The 26,582-nt window shown below is 42.4% G+C and overlaps 1 protein-coding gene across 2 annotated transcripts; it reads right to left on the bottom strand.

The window, feature by feature from the left end:
• Positions 1–11,731: 11,731 nt before the first annotated feature.
• LOC127013805 (myosin regulatory light chain 2, smooth muscle minor isoform-like) lies at positions 11,732–16,242 on the bottom strand. 2 transcript variants are annotated; one of them, XM_050892836.1, is made up of 3 exons: positions 16,030–16,242; positions 15,722–15,878; positions 11,732–11,954 (listed from the first exon to the last, which is right to left on the bottom strand). In XM_050892836.1, the coding sequence occupies exons 1-3, from the start codon at positions 16,225–16,227 to the stop codon at positions 11,782–11,784; spliced, it is 528 nt and encodes a 175-aa protein (XP_050748793.1). In that variant the 5' UTR covers positions 16,228–16,242; the 3' UTR covers positions 11,732–11,781. The 2 variants fall into 2 exon arrangements, with proteins under 2 accessions (XP_050748793.1, XP_050748792.1); XM_050892835.1 differs by having other exon boundaries at positions 15,722–15,883; positions 16,044–16,242.
• Positions 16,243–26,582: the final 10,340 nt, after the last annotated feature.

The raw sequence follows: 26,582 nt of genomic DNA, 5'->3' as shown, positions 1-26,582 counted from the left end.
AACCAGTTCACTTTTATGACTTGCCATACCCATGCTACTTCTGCCAGGATCTGGGGTAGGGACAGATGAATTCTCCCACAGTACGCTGTAAAAACATTGACGGAGCTACACAGCTTACTGCAATGTTACAAACCTAAGCACCGCCTCTGGGAAAAATGGAATAGGGTGAATGCATAACTTCACTCATGCAGGCACTTGTACACCCCCTTCCCCCCAGCGCTTGACCGTTTTCCTGTTGTTCTCTGTTATGGTAAGCTAATACAATGGGAGTGTATTGAAGGTGTCCCTCTCCCAAATTAATCCTGTACCGGAGAGGCACTCTGGCTGGGGAGCTGAGGGCAGGGAAAATCCATGCATGGAAAAGCAGTATTATTTAAAGGCATGGAGTCCTGTGTGTTGGCATGCTTGGGCTGTGGCATAACAGCTCTGCTGAAAGGGAGCTAAAAATTGGCAAGAGTGGTGTCCAAGGGTGGAGTCAGGCAGGAACCTGAGCAGGCATAATGTGTAGCACAGACTTGGTATGTTCCTGTGTACCACTCCCTCTCCCCCTACCTTTTATAGTTATTTAGGCTTGGCAAATGCTAATCCTCTGAATTGGGCTTAAAACTTGAAACGTTACTTCAGGTGCGTTGGCACTGAAGACTATTCTAGGAGTCTGAGGAGCTCTTCCATGATTTTCCACACGTCATAGGCCTAGGCTGTACCTGTTGTATAGGGCTTTGGCCATCTTTCTGTTGAATATTTAAGGACTGTTTGAAGAGGGGGCGGGTCAAGAGAGAGTGTGCATAAGAGCTGTACATTGCAGGTGTTTTACCAGGAATGGCAGGTCCAGATTTGTCCTGTGACCTTTCCCCAGCTGGAGGAATTTTTGATGTGCAGTTGCTTCCTGAGTTATGCAGTGAAGGAGTTCATCCCTTGCCTGCACACACCTCTGCCTCATCAGCAATTAGTTATAGCTGTAATGGAGGTTACACTTAGGCTCCACTGGACGTATAGTGGAGGAAACTGTAGATGAAGGGCAGAAAAGAGCATCTTTCAGTCAAGCCCCCATTGTCTGTGTGTTCTCAAAACCTACAGGAATTCACTGACTAGAAGTCTAGACCCAAGTAGAAGTGGAGAGTGTAGACAGCCTCTTTCTCTTACATATGTCCTTGCAGAACACAGTATCCAAACCTCATTGACAGAAAATCAGGAAACCAGCACCTTAACTCTGTGTTTGCATTAAATCCAGATAGAGCAGTTGCCCTATTTAAAAAAAACAAAAGAAAAAAGAATTCTTTGTGCCTAGGATAATTAGATATTAACACATCAATTTTTGCATTCCCATCCACCCTCCAGGTAGCCCCATTTAACTGGGGCTTATTTGCAATGACCTGGATAGCCTGAGATCATGCTGCCATCTTGGGATTTTATCCTTAGGAAGAGGACCTGTTAAGAGTTCCTTTTCATTTATATAATTTTCTGTTCACAGAGTCATAACATCTATTCATATACCAGACCTTCACAAGTGAGAATAATGTATTCCTTGAAGTAGGACATATTTAAAATGCAATAATCCTTAATAACTCAGACCCTATGTTAGGAATTGCCATAATGACTAATGCAGCATATGAAGTCCCATCACCCACTTTGCATCTGCAGTTCACCAGTACTATATCCAATAAAAAGATAAAATCTTGTATGCAAAAATGAGACTGATGTCAACCATCATACTAGGAAGGGAAACCTCTTAATTGGACAAAAAGAAATGCCAATAATAAGGGTATGTACAAATTAGAAAAGGAGGTGGAAAAAAGAAAATAATTCTGAACCCACTTTTACAGTTCAATAAGAAAGATGCTTCCTAGGAGAGAAGGCAGGCCTGGCTTCTTCTGAGGAAATCTGCTTTGAACAAAAGGCACAAACTGTGTTGGGCCTCACACTGAAGAAGCCCAACGTCAAGTTCTTCAGAAACTTCTGAATTACAGAGCCAGGCACATGCGCTGTCTCTTTCTGTCTTCCCTTGTCCTCCTGTGAATCTGACCCTCCTTTAAAAGTTATTCTTCAACAGGAAGAGTAGAAAAAGGTCTCATTCTAGAACAGCTTCTGGTATAAGAGCGTTGAGCCTTCTCAGGCTCAAAAGGAAATTGCACCCGGGTCTCTGCTTGCCGTATGTAAGCTCTAGATACTGAGCTGGAATGCAAAAGGCATGAATCTCATCAGTCGTGATTTTGCATGAGATGCCACTGTGCTTGTGCTTAACTCAATGCTGTCCACCCTTGCTAAACACGTTCAGCATATGATTGCTGGATTCAGGCTGTGAAGTAGCGGGACACAAGTTAGGCCCAAAGACATCATCACATTGTAGACCACATGTAGCTTTAGTTTGGAAGTAACAGTGAAGCTGTTAGCTCGGCCTAGAACATTAGATATGTTACGAGTCTTCTAGAAAAAACATTTAAAAGGCCACTCCAGACAATCAGGCATGTAAGTAATTAGGACAGGAAAAGTACGGTTCACTCTGTTAAGAGTTCAAAGCCTAAGTTCAGTATGGATTGAAACCTGGAAGTTTTAAGTTCCTTTGCAAAACCTGTATGTCCATGCTTATGGGACATTGGTAGATGATGAAGTCATTTGTTACCTTAGTTATCTCATGTTCTCAAGAACAAGTTCCTTTCAAGCACTTTAGGATGGAAACAGATCTTCACTTGTTAAAAAGTGAGTTGCAGGCACAGAGCCAAAATTTCTCTGTCAAACTTGTATGAGTACTGGATTTACTTGTATGGATGTAGACTAGGATTTGGCCAATACAGCTTGTCCCAGTCCCAGCTGTTTTAAATGGCTATAACATGCTGTACTCTGGCTAACTGTTAGTGCAAGGATTGAGGGTGTCTTGGCAGTAAGGTAAATAAAATGTAGTTGGACTCAGTTCCTAGGCTTATAAAACCAGTCTTGCTGAGGCTTCAGCACTGCTTTCACCTATGTGATTCATGCTTACATAGCCACCTGCAGCTATAATTACCTGGGTTAAGTGTGAGGCTCTCTGGGAACCTCTCTGAGGGCTCTTAGTAGCTCACTAATTTGTGCTACTCTAGGAATTGATTCAGACCTCATTTCCTCTTTCTCTGCGTGGAAGGACTTCGCCTGCTGACACATTTAACCCAGTCACCTCCAGCTATGCGCATGCGTCGGTTCTGTCCATTCAAGCATGGTGCCAAAGCAAGACTCCAACATAGAATGGGCTTCTTTTGGAAGACATAATAAAAGCTGCATGAGATGAGATGAGCTCATTTAAGCCACAGTTTCGGACATCCGAATACAAGATGAGTTCTCTGAGGGGGCATTAGAGCTGCAGATACACCAGGGTGCAGACCTGTAGGCTGTGCAGCACAACTGACGTTAAACAGCTAGATTACTCATCCGTGCCTGGAAGGGTCAGCAGAAACTTCAGCACTTCCACAAGAGAACAAAATCCTGCTGGTACTTTATGAGAGGCTTTCCCTGATTCTCTTCACAACATACCGATGTGGAAGCCTTACTGCTGCTAAAGCAGATAGCTACTGAGGCTGGAAGCTAGCTCTCTCACTGACTGCTTGGAGGGCTGTGGCTCAGCTATAGTCAGAAGCATGCAGACCATATGGTGCCCAGATGATGTATAATAGCATTTATTTAGTGGCCTGGAGATCTCATGTTCCACTGGCTGGCAAAAGGAACAACTTCCCTCTAAACAACAGTTATCGACAGGTGCCAACGCTTGCGTTTGCTCTGTTGTGATACCATGCCCATGTAACGCAGCCAAGAGCTGCATGGAGGAGCTGTGCAGGCAGTGTCACAGAACGATGGTTAGCAACTTGATGACAACATAAGCCAAAATGCAAGAAAAAGCACAGCATGTAGTTAGCAAACAAGGTATAATTGTCTTTTTTCGTTAGGCTGTGGGATAAGAAAGGATGAGGCAGCCTTGGAATACTGTGGTTGCCACTTGTTATCTATAACACCACTAACACAAAGCTGCTAAAGCAGCCTAGCCAAAGCCAGAGGTGGAAATGATGTTCTGATGAATTAGAGAGGGACTGGTGGAAGCTGTTCAAACATAGCTTTTGTCACCTCTACTGAAAAAGCGCCTATTACTTTTATTATGGCAATGCCATAAGACATTCTATTTTCACACCACCCCCCTCTGTTTTGCTAGACACTGTACAAACACAGAGGGAGACCTACTCACCTGTCTGGAGCTCTGAGAGCATTGTGAGCATTGGCATGGAAGCTGCTCTTCAGCCAGCTTTTTTCAGCGTTAGTAAGAGGAAATATGTTCAGCCTAATAGCAAAGTATCTACTAAAGTCAACTCAGGAGTCTGCCTGTCTCTCTGCCAATAAAGACGTAGCTTATTTCAGGAGTCCAAACTGCTTTTGACTATGGATTACAGGACAGAGTGGCTTTGCCCGAAGTTTCTGTCTTAACTCTGCTCTTATTTATTACTTGGCTACAGTAATAGCGTATTGTATAAGATTATATAAACCAAGATTGTACTGTGCAAAGGGCCCCAATGTATTTAATCAATACGTCTCATGGTGTCAGGATGATTAGATACAAAATGCCAGGGGCAAAAAAGCAATAAAAGCAACAAGACACTAGAAGTATTGTTCAGATAGCTGTGTAATAATCTTAAGCAATTTAATTTTCTGTGTTGAAAGTTAATTACTTACTTTAGGGAAAGACCAATTTAATGTCTTCAGTCAACTAAGTGGCTAAGATTCATTAAAAGGAACCCATATTACAAACACCTTCATGCCACATTGCTTTTATTTCCAGGGATAAAACTTCTCACCCCCTACCCCCAACCAACTTCTGTTCTAAACAGATTTTATATAGTTCTTTTCTCCATAGCTTCTGGGAACAAAAGCTTGAAACAAACCTTTGTGGACTGTGTAAGAACATGCCTAGATATCACAGGTGTCTGACATCAACCGCATATAGCAGAGAAATGCAAGGAGATTCACCAAATAAGAATTTCAACTGCTGCAGAGATAAAATGGGGCAAACTGTATAGGAAAGTCATTAATGTAATATTGATTAGAGGCTGAAGCTCAAGCAAACTGTACCTTTAAAAAAAAAAAAGTAAAAAAAAAAAACCCAAAATTAAGAACAGCAGAGTCAGGAAATGAGCCAGAATTACGTGTTGGTATGTAAAGGTAAATATTGGAAACTTGCATAATGTTGCTGAAATGGCCTTTTTAGGTGAGCCTCACTGAATTCAGTACAATTTCCCTGTAGAAGGAAAGACTGTGAATAGGCTTAAGGGGGGCATGGAAGGATTGGAAGGAGAAAAAAACCCTAAAATAAACACATCCTAACCTGTTCATAGTAACAGGATCTCCCAAATGCTTTCCTTGCTTTTATAGTCACTTTAAAAACCACCAATAGGTAACAAAAACATTCCTGCAAAGGGTGTGTGCGAGCACTAAATCTGTCATAGGTAAGAATAATCCAGAATCAGTCACATAGGTGTAAAGTACCCTTCAAGTTTGGAAAGTGGTTGTGAAAATAAGCAGCCAGCACCCCTTTGTTTGGTATTTGCTCTTTCATAGCAATACTTGAGGTCAGTGGTGAAAGAGGCATAATTACCAGCCCTGAAAACCTGGCATAGGGTAAGATCTTCCCAGGCATCACTAGTAAGAACGTCAGCCAAAAGAGTCTCCTGTTTTCCTAGCACACTTACCTACTGCCCTCAGATGACAGTTCTGTCATGTGTTGCCCTATTGCTGCGCATCCAGAGATGTGCACAAGAATCTGATTTGCGTTTTCAGCCAAGAGCCTGAAATGTCTGAGGTACTGACGTCCCATTTAGATACTGCCAGCGTTTTCAAAGCTGCCACTGAATTACTCCTTAATCCTGGAGGTGCTTGAATTTTCACTCATCAAAATTTGCAAAGCCTGCCTTACAGCTTATTAGCTGCTTTGAATCTTATCTCAAGATGAGGCCCCAGGTGTGGTACACAAAGTAGGGAAGGGAATGCCTTTCTTGCTTGAGGCATGTGTAAAGCTTATAACAGAAGGGGTAGATGCAGGCCCCTGACATGTGGAAGGCATTTAAGTGCTTGCATAAAGGCGGGGCGGGGGGGGGGGGGAGAGAGAGAGAGTGAAACATCAAATATGAAACAGAACACTGGAAGAGCTGCTGTGGGTTGCCAAAGTAAGGGGCTACCTAAAGAGCTGACTAGGCATCGGTGTCCAGCCTCTGGAGAGGGCTGACTACTGGGATCTCAACTAGAGAGTCATCTCTCTGATCAGCTGCGTCAGGAAATACTTCAGTGCCTCAGCCCCTATCTTCTCTCCTCTTTCTGGTATTTTAATCTTCATTAGTTTAGATGGCTACTCAGTTACCCAAATTCTGTGTCCAGAGCTTGAGGCAGAACATTTCAGGGGCAGCAGGCTGCATGCATTGCAACAGGAACAGAGTAAAACCAAGTACTTCCAACAAGCCTCATCACTGTCTTCTGATTGCTGTCCCATCCACATTGCAACTTGCCTCCAAATTCGGCTATAGCTGCTACCAGGTAGGGTTTCTGCTAATTGCGCAGTTATAACTAGCACTTCATGGCAACAGTTTATCCTCCTCTTTGGGGGTTCAGGTAGCCCATAGTCATCTTCCAGTAAGTGAATCAGAGTTCTGCATTTTTGCAGTGTATTCGTTACTCATCCTTTTGTACAAGTTTGATGAGTCCTCCTTCCTCTTAGGTCCCCATGTAGTAGGACATCACCAGATAAATACAGTTGTAACAGAGCTGCTGGTCTCTGCCTCACCTAGGCAAAAAGGCCGTGGAATAGATGGATGTGCTAAAAAGCACTAATAACAAACACCAGCAAGACAGATGGAGTTTGCATACCTACACTTGTTACAGCAGAGAAACTAGTTATTGTTAGTTAAATTCTAAGATTATGTTCAATTAGTTACAAAAAAAAGTCAAAGGCTGAAAGAAATGTCTTCTGACGATTGAAAATTGCATTGCTACCTTTTCATTTTTTTTTTTAATTAGCAGAGGAGGAGGGCAGGCAAAGTAGAGGGGTTTAGATTCATGGCCAAGTTCCCCTGTTTGCCAACAGGATAGCAATAACAGTGTTATAAATTGTGTTTTGCACAACATATATCTCAGGTTCTAATAAATATACAATACCTTATCCCCTGAATCAGTAAAAGAAACAGGCAAGCACTAACCACAAGTAATTTTGTTCCATTTAATTCTCTTCCAAAAATGTATCACAAAGTTCACGAGCTTATCTTGCTAACATGAAACTTGTCAACTCCCCTTTTAACTGACTTCAGCCCTATAGCTTTGAAGCTTGCTAGAGCTGTGAGGCATAGAGCTGAGCAGATTTCTCAGGAAATCTTGGGGGGGGGGGGGGCAGCGTGCAATGATTGTGGTCTCGCTGTAGCTCTTTGCAACTGTTTCCAATGTCACAGTGACCTGCAGTTATTTGAAAAGGAAGTTTCCAGCTGCAAGTATCTTTAATTTGCAGCTCTTTCTTACCTACTCACTGAAAGAAGCCTGCTGGAACTGGTATGCATCCCTATTAAAGCTGTGTGAATGCTTTTTTATATTTTTAAATACTCAGTTTACATGACACTTCTGATCTCGTGATGATTACATAGGAACTCTAGTTAGGTTTGCCTTTCACAGCTAATGAGTGCTACTAAAACAATTTTTATGCTTAAGCAATGGGATGTGTAGAGTAGAACTAGAGATGAGTCAGCAGTTACCTAAGGTTATTTGAATAGCAATATAAACCATGCCTGCCGCTAGGAAACAGTCCGCAAAGGTCATACCAAGTGCCTAGTATTTAGACACTACCACCCTGGTGATATGAATTCTCTTAAGACTCTCATGTTTTTTAGACCAAGCGTCATTCTATTTGATATTTGGATGTTGTTGTATTAAATAACCGCTACTTGGTATCTGGATGACAGGGAAGAATGCTTGACATCATTGGTACTATTCACAGTGAAGGCATGCCTGCCAGATTGACAGATGCTGCTCTCTCCCCATCTAGGGGAGTTAGGCACTAAAATTAGTAACTATTAAAACAAGCGTACTGAGTAAGGATCTGCTGAATCTCATCAACAGGAAATACTGAAGGGAAGGTAAGGAGTTGCCGCTGCTCTTTCTACAGGAGTTAGGGCCGTAATTCACGAGTAGGGACAGCACAGCTTACAAAATGACTGCCCCCGGTGCAGAGATAGCCGAGTTGCTCAAGGATAATCAGGTGCTGAGCCACAGCAGTTTACTGTGCACAACGTTAAAGCAGAGTAAGGGCAGTGACAACCTTTACAAGCTATTACCTGACACTGATGGGGAGTGTGTGTTAGGCCAGATACAGGATGTGTGAGACAGTTCCCTGGTGAGGCACTGCTTCTCACAAACAGTCCTGGAGAGGAAAACGTTTACAAACAGCCCTGGAGAGGAAATGGTTTATAAGCTAAAACTCATTTAAGGTTCAGCTCTGTTGCCTCCGCAACCACAGGAAACAAACATACCAGCCCCACTTGTGAATCATAGCTTTTGGGAACTTCACCTTGAAGAGCAGGAAAGAGTCTTTCTTCAGGTAGAATTGATCTCTCTAATCCCTTCTGCGGGGATCATTGCCTAAGCTCCTTCATTTGCCAAAAAAGAAAAAAAAAAAAAAGGCACAATAAGAAACACAGCTGCTTGTGATGGTTCCACCCTCCCTTATTCAATTGTTCAGTGGTTTAACATTCAGCCTGAATGTTGCAGACCTACTTTTAGTTCTCTCTTCTAGCTGAGAGGATTCAAGGCCACATTGTTCCAGCCCTCCACTCAAGTGACCTAGCTACAAAACATCTGAATTAATAACAAAAAAATAAAAGGAGAAAGACATCCCACCATAAATGCCTTCATGTTCTGCTGACCCACTTCAGTGAGAACACTTGGAGATTCTGCGTGGCTCTTCCTGAGACTGATTTTGCCAGGACTGAGAACTGCAATTAGTCTGTAAAACCAGTGTTACTGGTTCCAGACAGACACAGACTTTAAGGCACCTTCTGCATCAGAGGTGAGCGGAGGTTTAAAATTTCTTTGCAAGCGAAATCCCAGGCCGCTGAATGACCCACCAAAGTCTGTTTTTATCAGTCTCTCTGACATGTTTGTATCAGAGCATTAAATGCCATTAAACTTGAGAGAGTAAAACAAAGATTCTCCCAAAGGCAAGGCTAAGAACAATAGCATTAGTGAATTACAGTTCGTCATCACAAGACCAAATGCCATATAGGCGTTGCTATACAGCAACATAGCCCTGGCCCATGAGCAAGAACTGGGGTTTAACAATTGGCATTTATTGCTCTAGATAAATACCAGCTGCCTCACTCCGAGCCTCAACAGTTTAGTTTATATCACCGGTTTTAGTCTTTCATATGTAAACAAAGTTAGGCAAACATATAAACTTGAATTTGGGTAGTTTTTCAAAGCTAATCGTACGAAGCAACAAAAGTGCTTCCTGAGATACTGAGAAATGAAATGCACGAGCAGCGTATCTGGTTTGAGTTACAAGGAAGGCCTTAAGTCCTTTTGAAACCCAATCTTTTTCAAACATACACCACGTGTGTTTGTACATGCATGACTGTAACAACGGCTTGCAGATACCTCTTTTTCCTCTCTTCTGTAATGAATGAATTTGATTAAAGAGCCAAAATTCAGTGCACACAAAAGCTGCAATTTGAAAAATCCCGACAGCGTTAGTCCTTGTTGTGGTAGGAGCAGAGCTTCTGTGGGAACGGGCCGTATTTTCCTCTGTGTGCTGCACCAAATGAGAAAAACAACCAAAAAATTGTGTTGTGAGCCATTTGCCCTTCAGCCAAGTCAGTGCTAGGAGCTGTAATGCCACCTACTGATGGCCCCGGATACCAGCCTCACGTTCCCAGCCCGCTCCCTTCCAAGGAAGGCCAGGCGGCCGGAGGGAAGGAGGGAGGCTGTGCTCAGCTGGTGGGCTGGTGAGGACCTGGCCGACTCGGCCTCCTTCAGACACGGCAGAACTGGCTTCACCGATAGTTTACAAAAGCTCTTTTTCGAGTTTTTATCTCTGCCCCCTCTAAATGTAAATATTTTCAGCACAAAAGCAGCAACTGAGAGAAAACTCGGTTTTGAAGCATTTGGATTTCTTCTTCTGCCTTCTCTGAGAGCATTTTGAACCCTTTTCCGCCTCTCAGTTTTTCAGCATCTTCCATACTCTTTGTACAGGCCGACTGTCAGTATCCTGTGATCCCTTCTATGTTCGCACAGTTCCCATTCTTTTGCAAAGCTCACTGGGGCTGAGGTAGAGCAGAAGCCTCAGGGCTTTTTCTTACAGGTACTAGTGAACGATTTTTATGGCATTGTCCTTCTCCAAAGACGACAGTCCTGGTAGGTTATCCATGAAAGAACAGTGTATTTCTAAAACAAATAATCACTGTCCTCTAATGAAGTTTATTGGAAGTTCAGTTCGCAACAGCAGCCTACCGAGAAACGGCAAAACGCTCTCAGCCAAATGCTGTTTCTTAGTTTTGTAACCTAAATTCTGAAGGGATAACAATGTAATTCCTAGAAGTGACAGAAGCAGCTCTGATCACCCTTTCTCTGAAGACCAAAAAACCAGAACCACAAGTATTCAGATTATGGCGAAGTTGCTTCAGAGTACTGTAGCAAATCTGCTACGCGTTCCATACCACAAGAGCTAGAGGATATAATTATGAGAAATGCAGCAAAAAGGAATGCCTCCTTCTCACACACCCTAAGCACCACTCTCAGCAGAAGCTCTTAAAAATATATTGTTTCATTCGGAAAGCAAGAATAACATTTTCAGATAGAAAACAAAAAGGACAGAGACAGCACACCTTCCTTCTTCATCCAGCCCCATTCTCACTGTGCTTTGAAAAAAGATGGGAAGAGAAAGGCAAAAAGTAAATGGTTGCAATGAAATATGTAATGAATTCTATATTGTCAGTCCTGCAGATCTGGTAAGAGGCATCACTCAAGCATTCTACTCACACACGGTATCTTTTTTTAAGAAAACACTAGGATTTACCATGTAAGTTTTTAAAAAGCAGTATTAATATTGTACTCAGTGTCAAGAACTGGAGGCGCTGAGGTGGTAAAATACCCCCTCAATTATATCCATAAGATTTAAAATGTTTAATGTGCAAGTCTTGGACAGAAATCATTAACTTACAATGTGCTAAAATTTGAAGGATGGGAATTTCTTCATTGTATATGCTCACAGTAGTAAGTGAAGTACTTAGTCGCTGAAGTACAAACATCAGTATGCTTAAGTGACTTATGCTTCATTTTTAAGGCAAAAATAGGTAATAACATGACTGCGTGCAGTTGCAAAAATATTTACAGATACGATTAGATAAACAGTCCACTTCTAGCATGAAAATTTTAATGATGTACTTAATATAGCAGTGTTTTATTTGAAAAGTTACCGTTAAAAATGTAAAATTAATCTAGCTAGGATGAGTAGCACTGACATTTTTACCTGGGCCTCCACACTCACTGATCTTTGTCCCTAAACCTCTCTCACTGTAAGTTGTCCTCTCTCCCTGCCCATTTCCAGTCTTATGACAAAGGTGCAGGTGTGCCTGAGCAGCCCCAGAGTCCACAGAGGAAAAAGCTGGAATGCTAAAAATGTATGCAAAAGGTCCCAACAAGAAAAAAAGAAAAAACAGATCCCGAGAAATAAAATTGGGGGGGGGGGGGGGGGGGGGGGGGGGTGGGGAGGGGGAAGCTATCTGCAGGTATCAGGAGATTTGCTCAGTCATCCTTGTCTTTTGCTCCGTGTTTCAGGATGCGCGTGAATTCAATGTAGTTGAAATTCCCCTTTTTGTCGATGGGTGCCTCTCTGTACAGCTCATCTACCTCTTCATCTGTGAACCTGTCTCCCATTGTCGTCAGCAGCTCTCGCAGGTAGTCCTCCTGGATGAACCCTAGAATGAGACGTATAGAGAGAAACACAAAAGGGAAGCCGTTTCTTAGCCAAGTCTTCAAAAGCAGTAAGACAGACATACCAACAGACATGCAATTAACTAATACAGCATGTAATATATGCATTCGCACCAAGAGCCCGAAATACTTTCTTAATTGAATTCTAAAGAAATTCCTTGAATGCAAAGGGGAAGGGGGGGGAAGTTTGATGCATTTCATACAGATTTTTCAAGAGGGCCTGATCTGCTGTGATCTAATAATACCTATGTCTATCGACTGATCTTCAACAGCTCAAAGTGGAAAAACAAGTTCCTGTCACTGCTAGTCTTCATTACACAAGCTGTTCTCTTAATTGAATTATATTTTTCTTGACTTAATTAGATATATTTGCGCATCCTCTATAAACTAGTTTCCTCTGGGGACTAAATAACCACTGGTTGGCTCTTCACTGCTGCACAATACTGTAGCCGGAGGCAGTTTACGTGGATACAGTGAACTGCTGGCAAGCGTCCAGGGAAAGAGCTTATAACAGAAAAGACTTTCAGACAGGATTGAGCAAGTTGACTCAGGAGGGAGGAATAATGTTTACTGTGGAGAGGCAGAGGTGGAGAAGCTAGTCAAAAAAAGGTAAGATATATTAAGTTATTTATTTTATGCTAAAATATTAGCAGAAGCTTTTGGAGGAAATTAACAAAGATATAAAAATGAGCCGTTGCTAAGTATGTTCTGTTAATTCAATTTCAATAGATGGGCAGAACGACCAGTTGCCAAATAATTCCAGGGAAGTTTAGAGATGAAAAAAGGAATGCGGGTAACAAATGGTAGACGGAAGAATGCAGAAACTGCTTAATGTTGAAATAAGACCTACCATGCCTTCAAATGCACAATAGTTGCTTCATTTGAGAAAGAAATTGGTTACTGAACCTTAATTGGAGAAATATCAGTAACAGAATGGAGGAGGTAGAAGTATGTTGCAAAAAAAAAAAAAAGATATGTAAACGGTGCAGAACAGCTGGAAATCGTATGTAGACACCCACATCAACTGATGTAGATTCAATTAGAATGTGATAAAAGAAAAAGTTCTGCTTTGGAAAGAGAGTTGAATAACTTAAGCAAACAGAGTTCATTAGAGAGACAAAACCAAACAGGGAATAAGGGGACCAAAAGGCAGTCAATGAGCATGACTAATTAAGATGGGCTTGGTGTATGCTGTGGGGAAGGGAAAAAAACCCGTGTTTCAACATATGCTAATTAAAACAGCATCATATCCCAGTGTAGACAAGCCCTTGACTACTGACTCCAAATGAGGAAGGCTAACAGCAATGTTCTACTTTAAAAACGGGGAGAATGTTCAGTTAGCCAGGCCCATCTCAATCAGGTCAAATTTTGGAGTTGTCTCTTTGCAGATGTGCATAAAGGAGGGGAAAAACCAGCTAAACAGATGAGGCTCTCTCTTTCTGCAGTCCTACAGAGACCAAGTAGTGATGAGAGATGACATAAGGATTAGTATTCAAAGAATGCAAGGCCTTTGGTGCTGTAAGTTTAGCCTCAAGGACTTAATTGCTTCTGTCTGAACAGCTAGGTGTTTAAACACTGAACTAGGTTGCCAGACTAGGAATACACTAGAAGTTCTAGCAGCACCGAACTGTAAAGCAAACAGTACTCCCACTCTCCCTCACGTGCAGCTTCAATGTGGATGGGGAGTAACAAATTCATGAAGCAAAACTTATAAGATTCAGCCTGTGGCAGACAGCATAAAACAGACGACAACGCAGGATCAAAGAGCAGACAAAAGATATACCAAATGCAGACAGATACAACTTTTATACTAGTATCATAGTGCTACATATGATAGTAATGCTGAAGCAATATACCCAACTAGATTGGCAATATAGGAAATGTAAGTAAAAACAAACAAGTACAACTACCTTATCCTCATCAAGAGGATCTGATTTGTATTATTCTCTTTCAAAAGAACTACACTGACATAGAGCTAGAAAATGAGGCCCATAACACACACGCATGTGGAGATTATGAAGTGGGGAAAAAAAAATGGTTCAACATAGCTGGAAATGCTTTTGTTCATTTTTAAAAGGAACAAACCGATTAGAAGCCAAATCTGAGAATAAAATGCATAAAAGGCAAACGTAACATGGGTTCTACAAATATATCACACGTCATTTTGAAGACTGCATTTTGACTATTATGAATCAAAAAATCAATAAAACAGCATAACTATCTAACACGTTTCCTGGTTAAAATTTGAGGATGGCATAAGACACAAAAGAGACTGTGGAACCATTATCCTCAAATTATCCTAGGACTAGACTAAAACATTTACCACACAGAGTTGAAAGATAATAAAATCAATCTTATCAGTACATGGGGGCCTGAACTAGTAACTTATTGTTTACACAGACGTAGGAGGTTACTGTTCAAAAGAACTGGTAGCACAATCATTTTCTTTATATCGTAATTCGCAGGCTCTTGTTTTGGTGCACACAAAAAACCCCTGTAGCACAGTGAGTCAGACTACCTGTGGAGAGAAAATAATTAACCTACTAACAAAACTTCCTTCTCTAGGAGATGGTAGAGAGATTTCCCTTGAGAGGGAGGAAGTCAATTAACATTTGAAAAGGCCTTACCAACAGAAAGCCTGTTTACCTACACCTCAGCAGGAAGGGGATGCTCTTTGAAAAGGCAAAAGGTGCTAAAAATACACAGACTGAAAATAGCTGTTTGAAATGGAATAATATCCTTCGAAAGGTTCAGAGCACATATCCACAGGTTAGATTGAAATATTGTGGTGGACAGTTGTGAGAAAAGTTATAGGTGCAGTGACATCCCTAGTACAGAGGCTACATAATTTCAGCACGTGCTAGTAAGACGAGTTCACAACATGTCAAAGCACTGATATTCTGTAATTCCGCAGAATTGCCCTAAGGATTCATCCCTGGTTGCTACACACTTCTCCAGAATCTTAGCCTACATGAATAAATAAATAAAAGCATAAACTCTAACCTCAAGATTACAGGCGCAACCTTGAAAGTCTGATATAGTAAAACTGAGCTCTGCATTTTCCGCTTTCCCCCCATCTTGCTATGCAAGTCAGTCCAATCTGTCATTTCTGTCTTCTAGACCCCACCCGGTTTTTATCTTTAGATCATTAAGGCTACAGCCCTTCCTGCAACCTGAAAACAAACTGAGCTGCAGGTGAGGGCACGACACATGGCATTTGTCATCAGAGCCATAACATACATTAGGCAAGATGAGGGTTCAGAAGAGTTTATGTAGTCTGGACAGCCTGTCTTGAAATATTAAAAACATCGAAGAATTCAGATGCATCTCAGATCTACTGCAGGGAGAGGACAAACTCAGCTGTATTACAGATTTCACATTCGTTACCTTTTCAATGCCACAGAAAATCACATATTACCAATTTGAATTCCTCATCTTCTTAGAGCAAATGCATCCTATTTTGCACTTTGAGGAACATACATGTTGCCCAGTTAAAACACTCTTCTTCAAAGCCTCACAGAAAAGCATTACTACTAGTCCTCAGTACTCACACAGAACAGCCAGACAGTTTTTACTCTCACTTAGTAATAAGTCAAATTCTCATTACTTGGTAGAATATGCCATCTAGGATTACTGTGTCATACTTCATTTATAAAGGTGTAAAAATCAGCGTACTATTTAGAAACCCAAATAAACAACATAAAAGTACCACACACACCCCCTGCCAAGTGGCTGAGTTTCACCCACATACCTGTTGCTTCTTCATCAAAGCAAGCAAAAGCATTCCTGATTACATCTTCTGGGTCTGTGCCATTTAACTTCTCACCAAACATTGTGAGGAACATAGTGAAGTTTATGGGGCCTGGAGCCTCATTCATCATGGCATCTAGGTATTCATCCGTTGGATTCTTCCCTACAAATAAAGGCATTCATATTTGCTTTAACTTTCAAACTAAAAGTAAACTGAACAGCATAATACAAACTGAGACACCTCTCATAAGCTATCCCAAACTCAGTATTTTAATTTTAACAGCATAAATTTGCTTGGCAACCATAAACAGAAGTGACATTACCAAGGGAGGCGAGCATGTCGTGCAAGTCCTCTTTGTCAATGAAGCCATCCCTGTTCTGGTCGATCATGTTGAAGGCCTCCTTGAATTCCTGAATCTGCGACTGATCAAACATTGCAAATACATTGGAAGTGGCACGCTGAGGGCGCTTCTTGGTGGTCTTCGTCTTTGCCTTTTTGCTAGACATGTTGATTTTTGGACACTAGGGAGAGAAGTAAATATAGTAAATACAATAAGATCAGAGTTAGGACTTAAAAAAAAACTGTACTAAGGTTTAAAGTGAAACTTCACAGATAGAAAACACCTCTAACACACTTCCATTTCCTCTCATCAGAACATATTTCCCTAATCAAGAAGGGAAAAAGAGAAGCAGAAAATACGAACAAATGAAAGACAGACTCCTAAACAAAAAAAGTCACTAAAAGAAGACGTAAGTTAAACTTGAATTTCAGTCTTCAAAGGGACAGCTTTTGTCTGGGATCCCATCTTGATACATGCACATGCAAGAAGGGAACTCGGACTGGTCTCAAGTCTAAAAGAGCAAGGCGAGGTTTTGAGAGCTGTCGTTAAGCCTGTGAAAGGGCTCTGTATGGATATGGATATACGACAACTGTGTGCAATATTAAGTAGTAGGGGAAGGAGAAACACAACTCAGTTCACCCGAACAAACTCTGAAGCGCCTATACTTGACACCTGACAGCGGTAGTTGCTATTTTGTATAATGATGGGTCTCTGTCCTTGCCATGCCTTCCATTATTTAAAACACCCTAAAACTAGGAGAAAACTGTGCAAGCTGTATTTCTACTTATATCAATAAGTTCTGCCTGACCTCCATTTACTTTTATGCATTTAATTTTACCTGAAATATACTACAGGTCTGCCATACCTGAAAGCTGACTTCTGCTGCCTACTCCTTCAAGCAAAAAGGGAAAGCAACCAACTCACACTGCTTTTGCTCATCTTCCTAGAAAAACTGCTCAGAAAAAGGTATCTTCACCTGTAACACTCAGGCTAACTGAGCTTGGGTCTGAACAACGCAGAGCAATGGCCACGCTTTGGTCCATTTCATAGCTACCACTGTCATTTAATTTACCTGTTGCTAAGCCTGCTTACAGTTTCCATCGTAAGGTGGTGCAGAGCAAGCTTTAAGATTTTATAAAGCGAGCCGGGGGAGACTGCATTTGTCCTTTAGGGTAGGCGGGAGGGATGGATGGGGGAAACGTACATGCAGCCCCTTTCAGCTTTAACCACAGAAAGCTGTGACCTGAAAACAACCTGGCAGCCACCCCTTGCCCTAAGCTGGGACGTGTGGGGAGAATCAAGCTCAGCTCTCCAGCGAACACAGGACTGAGGAGATTTAAAAAAAAAAAAAAATATTATTTTTATTCTTTGGTCCCGGAGGAAGGCTGATCTCTCTTCAAAAGCGGCATCCCGCCCTAGGCTTCAAGGGCGCACAGAGTCGAAGAGGTCTTGCCCTCCACACGGAAGAGACGACGCCACCGGCGATGGCGCCGGGGGGGGGGGGGCTCGACCTCGCCGCCGGTGGAGGCTGAGGCTCCGGCAGCCACGGACGTGGCTGCCGGAGCCTCAGCCTCCACCGGCGGCGAGAGTGGGGGGGCCGGCCCGGCCCGGCGCCATCGCTTCTCCTCAGCAGCAGCTGCCCCAACGGCTGCCGCCAACGGTCGATGGGGTTCGAACGCGTCTCCCAACGGTCGCTCTCTCCACAGCCCGTTCCCGCCCCCAAACACCTCCCCACCGGCAGCACCCGGACCCTCCCAGCCTCACCCCAACGGTCGCTGCGGGGACCCGGTACGAGACAGACGCGGAAAGGAGGAAGCGGCGGCGGCAGCAGCCCCGGTGCTTCCCGGAGAAACCATCACCCTCCCGAGCGGCGGGTAGGGGACGAGCGGCGGGCCGACACCGGGTGGCGGCGGGAGAAGGGGCGGAGGGCAGCGAAACGGCAGCGAGCCCTTTCCCCTAACAATCGCAGCCCTCTCCCTCCTCGGAGCGGCTGGCTCGGGACGTCCCCGCAACCGCTTCTCCCCCCCGGCTCCGGCAGCGTTGGCACAGCCCGGGGGAAGTCGCCGCCGGTGCTCGGCCCTGGGCGCCGCCTGCAGGTGCCGGGCAGCGGGGAAGGGATGGTGGGAGTCCTGCTGGCGGCTGCCGCTCCGGGGGCGGGCCCTGAGGCTGGGGGTGCTGGGTGGGGGAGAGCCCAGACAGCTGATGAGGAAGGATAAATCCGAGCTGCCTTAAAAACGCGTGTCTGAGATCAGGGGGTACACGGGGCAGCTCCGGGCTGGAGGCCGCCGCGTTCAGCCGGGCGCCGGCACCCGCCCCGGGCGGGGGTACGCTCCGCGCTGTTGGTTTGAGAGGTGGAAACGTAGTTCTGGAGGGCTTCTTCGGGTCAGCGAGTTCTTTCCGTGTGCTTATTTTTTATGTATCACGTTGAAGATGGAGCTTCGGTCCGTGTTCCTGAAGCCTCAGCCGGCGACCGCGGGGTTAACAGGTTCATGGTGTCATAGCAGTGAGGTAAATGAAGCCTGATCGTTTGGTAACATACTGCCTGAATTAAGTGTGAGGTGTTATCCTTACGTTCGTTCTTCCTCATGTTTCGCTTAAGGGATCAGAAAAATTCTAGTTTACATCTTTAAGTCTTCTGAATGAGTACTCCCGCATGAACAAGACTTAACACCTCTCGCAGCCATAGATTATAAGACCCCTTGGAAGATTTATTCTTGCTTATATTTTCGTCATGAAAACAGTGCAAAGGATAACACTATTTTTTTTTTTTCTTTCTTCATTTACTGGTGTAGGATCTCAAAGAAATTGAGGTACAAGCTCTTTTTAGTGCTCCCCTGAGGATGGGGTCTGAAATGACTTCAGAAGCAGTTCGTTTTTAGCCCATGACCGCTTCTGCTTTTTTTAAATTTTTCTGAACGGAATGCTTATTCACATTTTGCATATTAAAGTCCCATATGAATCACTTGGGCTTCAAGAAGCTGTTGTTTAGTACACAAAAAGAGTCTGAAATATTGTCAGATGGGAAAGCTGCACTGTCAGTGCATTCTTTTAACTCCCTACCTGTTACCAGTTTCGTTGGTATACAATTGGTATCTTGGTAAAGAATAACTCTTAAGGAGAAAAGGAGAAAAAAAAAAAAAAGAACGGGCTTTTGCTGAAATTACCAATTATATTTACAAATGTAAATGGATTACATTTAGGCACTGTACATACTGAAGTTAATATATAATCTAGAAATTGCAGCCCCAAATTTGAAGGGAGACACTTCAATTGCTAAAAGGCCCAACTTTCTTTCCCTGCCCTCCCCTCAAACCAGAAGAGTTATTTGATGAGGTCTGAGAATTTGGCCTAATTAGTTTATAATAATACTTCCCCGATGAATTTTAATATTGCTTTTCTAAAATTTGCCTCAAAATGCAATGGAAAAAAGTATTAAACTTTGAATTGAGAGCATACTCATGGAAAAAGTTTGGGGGAAAAATCCTCTACTTACTAGACATGACGCATAGATTCAGGATAATTATATGCAAAGTGTGAGTGGGCAGAAAAGCAGTAGAAACACCAAGATAGTAATAGAGTTATTAAAATACTCTGTGATAATCTTGAACAACTGAATTGTGTGTTGAAATTTAATTATGAAAATAGTTATTTGATATCTTAATTTAAAATCCTTTCATCAGTTACTTTAAATTGAACCACTGCTGCAAACATGCTACTTTATACTGTATTGTTTTTCATGCTATTAAAAAGGTGTTATATGAAACCTGTCACCATGTATGTTGTTCCCAGTGTTTAACTTTCAAAGATCTGAGAATAGGTACAGTAATATTACTCGCCCAGTATGAGATCAGTTCTTACTGACAAAATTGTGTCTGTCTGTGTGTGTCTCTCTCTCTTAAAGCTTTTGTCTCCAGTTTGTCACATCATAATGGAAAGACAATCACTTGTTAAGTGCAGACCATTTTCTGTGTGATGTAAATCCATATAATGCTTTTACAAATGGTTCAATTTTACTTGATTCCAGCATTGCTGATACCACTAAAGAAATTTAAAGGGGAAGAAAGGGATTTGTTTTGCCTCTTATAATATTTGGAGAATATTTTTTTACTCATTGACATAAATCTTAGAAAGAAAAGAAAAGAAAAAGTAAAGGTCTTTTTTTTGTGAATTTATTAGCTTGTGCTTCAGCTCTTAATTAAGAAGCTGTGTTGTGATGATCTCTCAGGTGAACAGGACTTTGTTTCTGCTGTTTAAACCTCCTTCTGGAGAGCATGCTGCTTGAGGATGGTACCTGTGAGCTGCCAGCAGCCTTGAACAGTGCTTAGTTCACTGTGACTCTGCATCCCTGGCTGATGCTGGAGAAGAGCGTGGCTGTAATGCCATTTCCTGCTGCCTTACAGACTGTTTCTGAGAGTACAATGAAGCCATGAGCTGTTTCTTGAGTATGCAGGCTGCTTTCTTGAGTATGCAGGCTCCTCTGCGCTCTGAGGGTGCTCCCTGACTGCACAGAGAGCTGTGCTTGCAGATCGCTATCTGATGGGACAGCAGGCCCGGTCTTGAAGGCGGCCTTCGGGCTCTTCTAGAAGAACAGTCCAGGCACATCCTAGGGAGAGCGTGTTCTGGGAAGCCCGAGGTTGGAACAGGTAGCTCTGCTGCTAAGTGGTTCATCCAAACTTTTGCCACCACACAGTGCCAAGTATGTCCAGAGTGAAGAATTTCTACAACTGCTCTGCAGAGAGAGCAGGCCTTCCCTGCCGTCCTGTGTGCAGGCCGGGCACTGCGAGAGCGTTTGGATGCAGGGAGTTCTCAGGCTGTGTGTTGAGAGGATGCTCAGGTAGCTGGCGGTACTGTACCACGAAATAGTGCCACCTAGTGATGAGCTTCAGTTTTATGCAGCGTTTGTTTCGTGGGCTGGAGAAAAATGCTTGCACTATCACATCCAAGAATGTATGCCAAAAATTTGTTTATTTCTCAGTTCCTGCATAAACCATACAGAACAGGAATTAATTTATCCATTCTGAAAACATGATTTTTTTACAAAATTCTGAGCTCTTACCTCCTTCAGTTTTCTTCTTTCTACTACTTTTTCTTTCATTACTCCCACCTTCTTTCTCATTTATGTCAGTCTTGTTTAAGAAAAAACCCTTTTAAGCAAAATGTATAAAATTTTCCTATCCTTTCCATCTAAAATACTCAAATACTTTCGTGCTGTTGAAATGTTTTCCTAGGCTTGTTTTCTTTGGATTGTCTAAAAGCCTTCAAAGTTACCTATTTCATACTTAAGTTCTAAGGCTGTTATAGACAGCAAGCAATTTACAGTGAACCTTTTCCCTCCTTTCATTTAATTCTCTCCATTTCCCCACCTCTGCTGAGTTATGATGACAGTGCAAATATTTGTGATTAACTTGGTTGCTTAATGAAGCAGAACCAGTCTGTGTCATATGATGGTTCTTTATGAATCTCATTAATGTTACAGGAACAGCGGCACTGGCTCACAGTAAAAGTCTGCGTAGTCCAGTGTGCCCTAGATGTAAAGAAATGTGTATTCTGGATGCGGAAAGCAGGGAGCAAAGTCTTGGCCATCCTTTGGTGAGCTGCTGTTCCCACGGACTGTGTCTGTAGTGTCTGCTCCACAAAGGCAACTGCACTGAACAGGTTGGGGCCAGGGGACTGGTCTACTTGTTTGTGGTCATGGTGTGCTGCTTGCTCGCTGCAAGGCCAGAAAAAATACCCCAGCTGCAAGGCCAGAAAGATCATCCCTAGTGCCTCCATTTGGCCATGCACAACAGTGAGGAGCAGAGCAAGCCTGTCAGGATTGCTCAGGCTGGAGTTTTGCTCGACGTTCAGATCTTGCTGCCTCCTAAGAAGGTGAGAACCACGAAGCTGGAGTTAAATGAGATTGCCCAAGTCTCACCCTGATTTTTCAGCAAGTCAGAATTGGTCTTGAGAGTGGGGAAGGGGAAGCCCAGCAGCTGTGTGCTCTTCCTGCTTCTTGCATTTCTAGGTGGAGCACCACTGGGATGTGTCTACGGGTTCCTTGGATGCCCTCAGCAAATAATAGATGCTGTGAGGTCTCCCCTGTCAGGTCTCTGGAGGGTTTTACTGTTTTGGGGTTTTTTTTGTGAAACTTGGAATAATCAGGTTTTTTTGTAAATCTCTTTGTCTATACTTCCTCTTCTTTTTGGAGGAGAGAGCACACTGGGTGCTTTTAGCCTATTCTTGAGCAATGGCCATATGCAGGTATTTAGGAAAGAACAAGAATCAGGGTAGCCTATGATATCTTCCCAGAATCCTCTCCCAACCTCTACTATTTTTAGCTCGTGGAGGGGTAAGCCACTCTGAGCCAGATGTGGTATTTAGTAACCCATGATGAACTTCTTTCATGAGCTTGCCTAATATGTAATCCTTGAATTGATGTAAATTTAGTATCCATAATATCCTTTGCAGGTGTTTTTGGATTCCTTTGCAAGGTTGCTATTTGTTACATGAAGAACTTCACCTTACTAATTTTGAACCTACCTATTCCTATTTTTATTCGATGCTCTAGACTTTGTATTGGAAGAAATGCTAAGGCTGAATTGTGTGTCCACCTCTTTCGTGTTACTTTTGCTTCTAGAGAGCTCTTGCATGTCTTGTCAGCTGTAGCAAAGAGTCCCACTTAGGTAATTTTTCTTGTACAGAAGCTATTCCATACCCTTGGTCATCATAGAAGTAAGACTGAGAATATGCATAAGAAACAAACAAAAAAGTCTGAAAAGAGAGACTAGATGAAAAAGCGTATTTGTGATTTTCACGTTGAATTCAGAATTAAAAATGTGTGAAAGCTGGATGGAAGGTTTTGCCAGTTAAGAGATTTTTTCTGAGCATGTTATCACTGTTCAACAAAAGTAGCAAGTGCTAATTACAGAAGTTAAGTATTGACAGCACAATCAAAATTAAATATATCCATCTAAGAGTTCTAGGTCTAAACAGTCATTTAACAAAAGCATTTTGACTGTCAATTGCTTCACCTAGTATTTTGGGTCATCCCTCTGCCTTTCCATCCCTTTTTCCCTGATTCCAGCTGGCATCTGTTGTCTCTGTCAAGCTATCCCAAGTGCAGTGCTGTATCAGTCAGACTGACAGTCATTCTCTTTGTGATGCTGGGAGTGTCCCAGAGTTGTTCTGGAATTTTTCCAAAAATAGCTCCAGTGGTGTGATCCAAAGGGAAAACGTTTGAGAAGTCGTGAGTGAAAGAAGGGATTCTGAATGCATGTCTTCGCTTGGGTCTCTTGGAGGGCCTCAGAGCAAGACTTCGGACCGGCTGCGGGTATTCCTTGTTTTCATTCAAAGACCTCATGAATAAAAATGGTAAGTTACTGCTTTCCCAGGTGGTCCCTGCCACAACGTAGATGCTGAAGCATGAAAAACAAAGGCTCTCAGAGAATGTACTGGAGCCTATAGAAGAAAGATATATTCTTTCTCCATGTTGAAAATGAGAAATAGCTCTGTTTTGACTTTCTGGTAACTTCCAGTGTGCATAGCTGAGGAAAAGGTGAGAACGTAAGTTCTCTAGAGCATCGTATGACAACGATGTGCCAGGGCCAAGGACAAAGCAGAGAAATGTAATGGAACATAAATAAAATAAAGTCAGTCTCTGAAGTGTTGTAAAACAGGAGAAAACAAAAAACCCCGATATACTAAATATGCAGCTTGATCACTGTGTGAATGGGCACTGAAATGTGTTTGACAGGGACTGGACTCAGCAGACAAGGTGCATTCCCAAGGCCAAACTCCTTTATATATAAGAACACAAATTAAAAAAAAAAAGAAAAAGTTGAAAAGTACATCTTGGGCTGTTGATTTGTGCTAGGTTTTTGTCCCTTGCTACGTGTTCGCTATGATAAAGAAGTCCCTGTGCTGATACTTGTGCTGTATGTCCATCACTTGTTTTTTTATCCCAGCTGGTAAGTTGCAATAATTTTAGCCAAATCTTTGTGGGTTTTTCTCCCCTTTTTGAAATAGTTTTAAACAGAAATATTGCCAGACACCGTGATTCCACAATGTTTATAAATGAAATGCAAAAGTAAGTGTTGATAAGGTATTCTTAGTAAGAAGAGAGCGAGGCCTCCAGTCTTTCAAACACATATAATTAATGCTGCTAAACCTAAGGACATACATATGTCCCCTCTCCTCGCATATTAAATTAGTGTTTGTATCTATGTGACAAAGTGTACATACAAATAAGGAAGGAAATGAAATGTGCTCAATGCTTGGCTGAAGGCCTAAAATGGTATTTTAAAACATACCCAGAAAACAAGGAGGAGTGCATTTAGTCAGGTGTTTGACATAAAAAGTAAGCTATTATCAGTTTTCTTATTAGCTGATGCCTATGCAGGTTTGGTTGGCTGGTGGAGCAATTTCAAAATCAACATGCTTCTTGGGGGGTGGTAATATCTTGCCAGTATAAAACCTATTGTGTTAGAGATGGTTAGCTCACAATTAAGGAAGAAGAATTTGATAGACCAAAAAAACCCCAGTGTCTGTTAGATACAATGCTAAGTCAAGGCTCAAGTTACTCATGTCTGACGCCAGCTCTATTTTAGCAAATACTAAGACAGGGCTCGCAGGCCTCATTTTACACCCACTCACTTGAATATGCTAGACAGAGGCTGGAAATTATTGTGAAATGCTGTCTTTTAACTCCCAAGGAGCTATGCCCACAACATTGATAAGGAGAAAAACAAAACAAAACATAGTTCAATATTTACTGAGGTTGTACTCACTGATACCCTAAAATAGTCAAAGTGAGGAAATTACAAATTAAGGATTAAATAAACCTTGCAAAATTGAGCAGTGGCAGCTTACAAGAACGCTAAAATGAATGCTGCTGTCACGCACCATCTGCTCCTTTAGGCACACCTATTAAAGTTAGTCTTACCCTGCCTAATCCTGTAGTATTTGTAACTGACTCTCAGGCTTTATCAAAGTGCAAGGCTGATTTACTAAGGGATCGAATCATGGCTGCGTGGCAGAGGAGTCTGCGTGCAGCAAGCGGTTGGGATTTTCCAGGATGCAGTTTGATTTCCTGCTTTCCTGTTAAATTATATGCTTCCAAGAAACATGTAAACGTCTTCCCTTAGATTTATTACATTCATACAAACTGCATGACCCCTTAGGCCCTGTGGTGCAACGTCTATTATGTATGATCTGTTCTCTAGGGAATATCACGTTTGGTCTGAAAACATTCCTTGGCAGTATTTTTTTCTGTATTGGTGAAATTTGCAATACAAGTTACTTTTTTCAGGGTCTAGCGCAGGACTTCCCAAAGGGTGTGCTACCACAGCAGCCTGCCTGTTCTGTCTGCCCGCAGCAACTGAGATCGCTCCTACCCAAAATAAGTGGTCCCAGGGAACAGGGAACGATGTGTGTACAGGCCCATGGGCTGCAGAGGAAAACATGAAGAACAGCCATGTGCTGCCGGTTTTTTTGGGTTTGTTTTTTTTAAAGATGAAAAGTTTTCTGTCTCTAATATATCAAAAGTTTGGGAAAACAGTGATCTGTATGGAGTTGCTGCTCAGAGCACAACAAAAATGAGCTGTGTGGAATTTGTTTTTTTCCCAGTATTGCTTTTCAGCATTTCATGATAACTTATTTTTAAGCTGCATTTTGAGAGGCATTTACTGATTTCTTTTTGCCTCTGTATTGTTCCTGGCTCTGTAATGCTGTTTCTGAGTTACTGTCACCCTAAATCATTTTTCCAAAGCAGGAGGTTATCTAAAAATGACAGTGGAGTTTGAAAAATTAAGTAAGCAAGCCAAAACAGGAGCATGGGTACATGGGCAATACCGATGGCAGATTAACTGCTGATATCTAAAATGTTCCTGACTCTGCTTTGATTGCTACTCACCTGTTATTTGGACTTACATTGTCTGAATGCCTTCAGTATGGTAAAAGAGCTATTTGTTGCCATTTGAAACTCCCCAGGAACATAGCAAATAATAGGTTAGTAATGTTCCTGACCAGAAAAGGCCATGGACACAAGAAACATGGGATGACAAGATTTCCGCTCTTTTCCAGCTTTTGGAACAAATGCAGTGGGCAGGACACAAAGGCATACTGTTACTGATGTCCTGTGTGAGGATGGGGCCCCTGTGTTACATTTCATTTCTCAACATATGATGGTGATCCTAGAAACAAGCAATCTAAAGATAGTTCTTAGGTCAGTGGTGAAACAGATCCTTACTTCAGAGTGTACAGACACCACCTCTGTGACATCAGTTAGTTGCTGAGCTAGTATTTTAAACTGACTTCATGTTGTGAAATGCTTCAGTCATCTGATCACTGTGTGATAAAAGGTGTCTGATTTGCTTAAATGCAGCCTAAAGAGCAGAAACAAGTGTATCCTGAGTGGTTAAAATGTTGCGTATTACCAGTACCTCCAGCAACAGTCAGAGGAGGGAAAAAGAAAAGCAGCAGGCAAGCATACACTGGCAGCACTTCACACAAAAGTAGTCCTCTCTGGAGGTTTCTCATGCAGCT

The sequence above is a fragment of the Gymnogyps californianus genome, chromosome 2 (genome assembly GCF_018139145.2).
Source record: "Gymnogyps californianus isolate 813 chromosome 2, ASM1813914v2, whole genome shotgun sequence".
Taxonomy (NCBI): Eukaryota; Metazoa; Chordata; class Aves; order Accipitriformes; family Cathartidae; genus Gymnogyps; species Gymnogyps californianus.
Note: the sequence above shows the minus strand (reverse complement) of the source record. Positions and strands in the feature narration are given on the sequence as shown.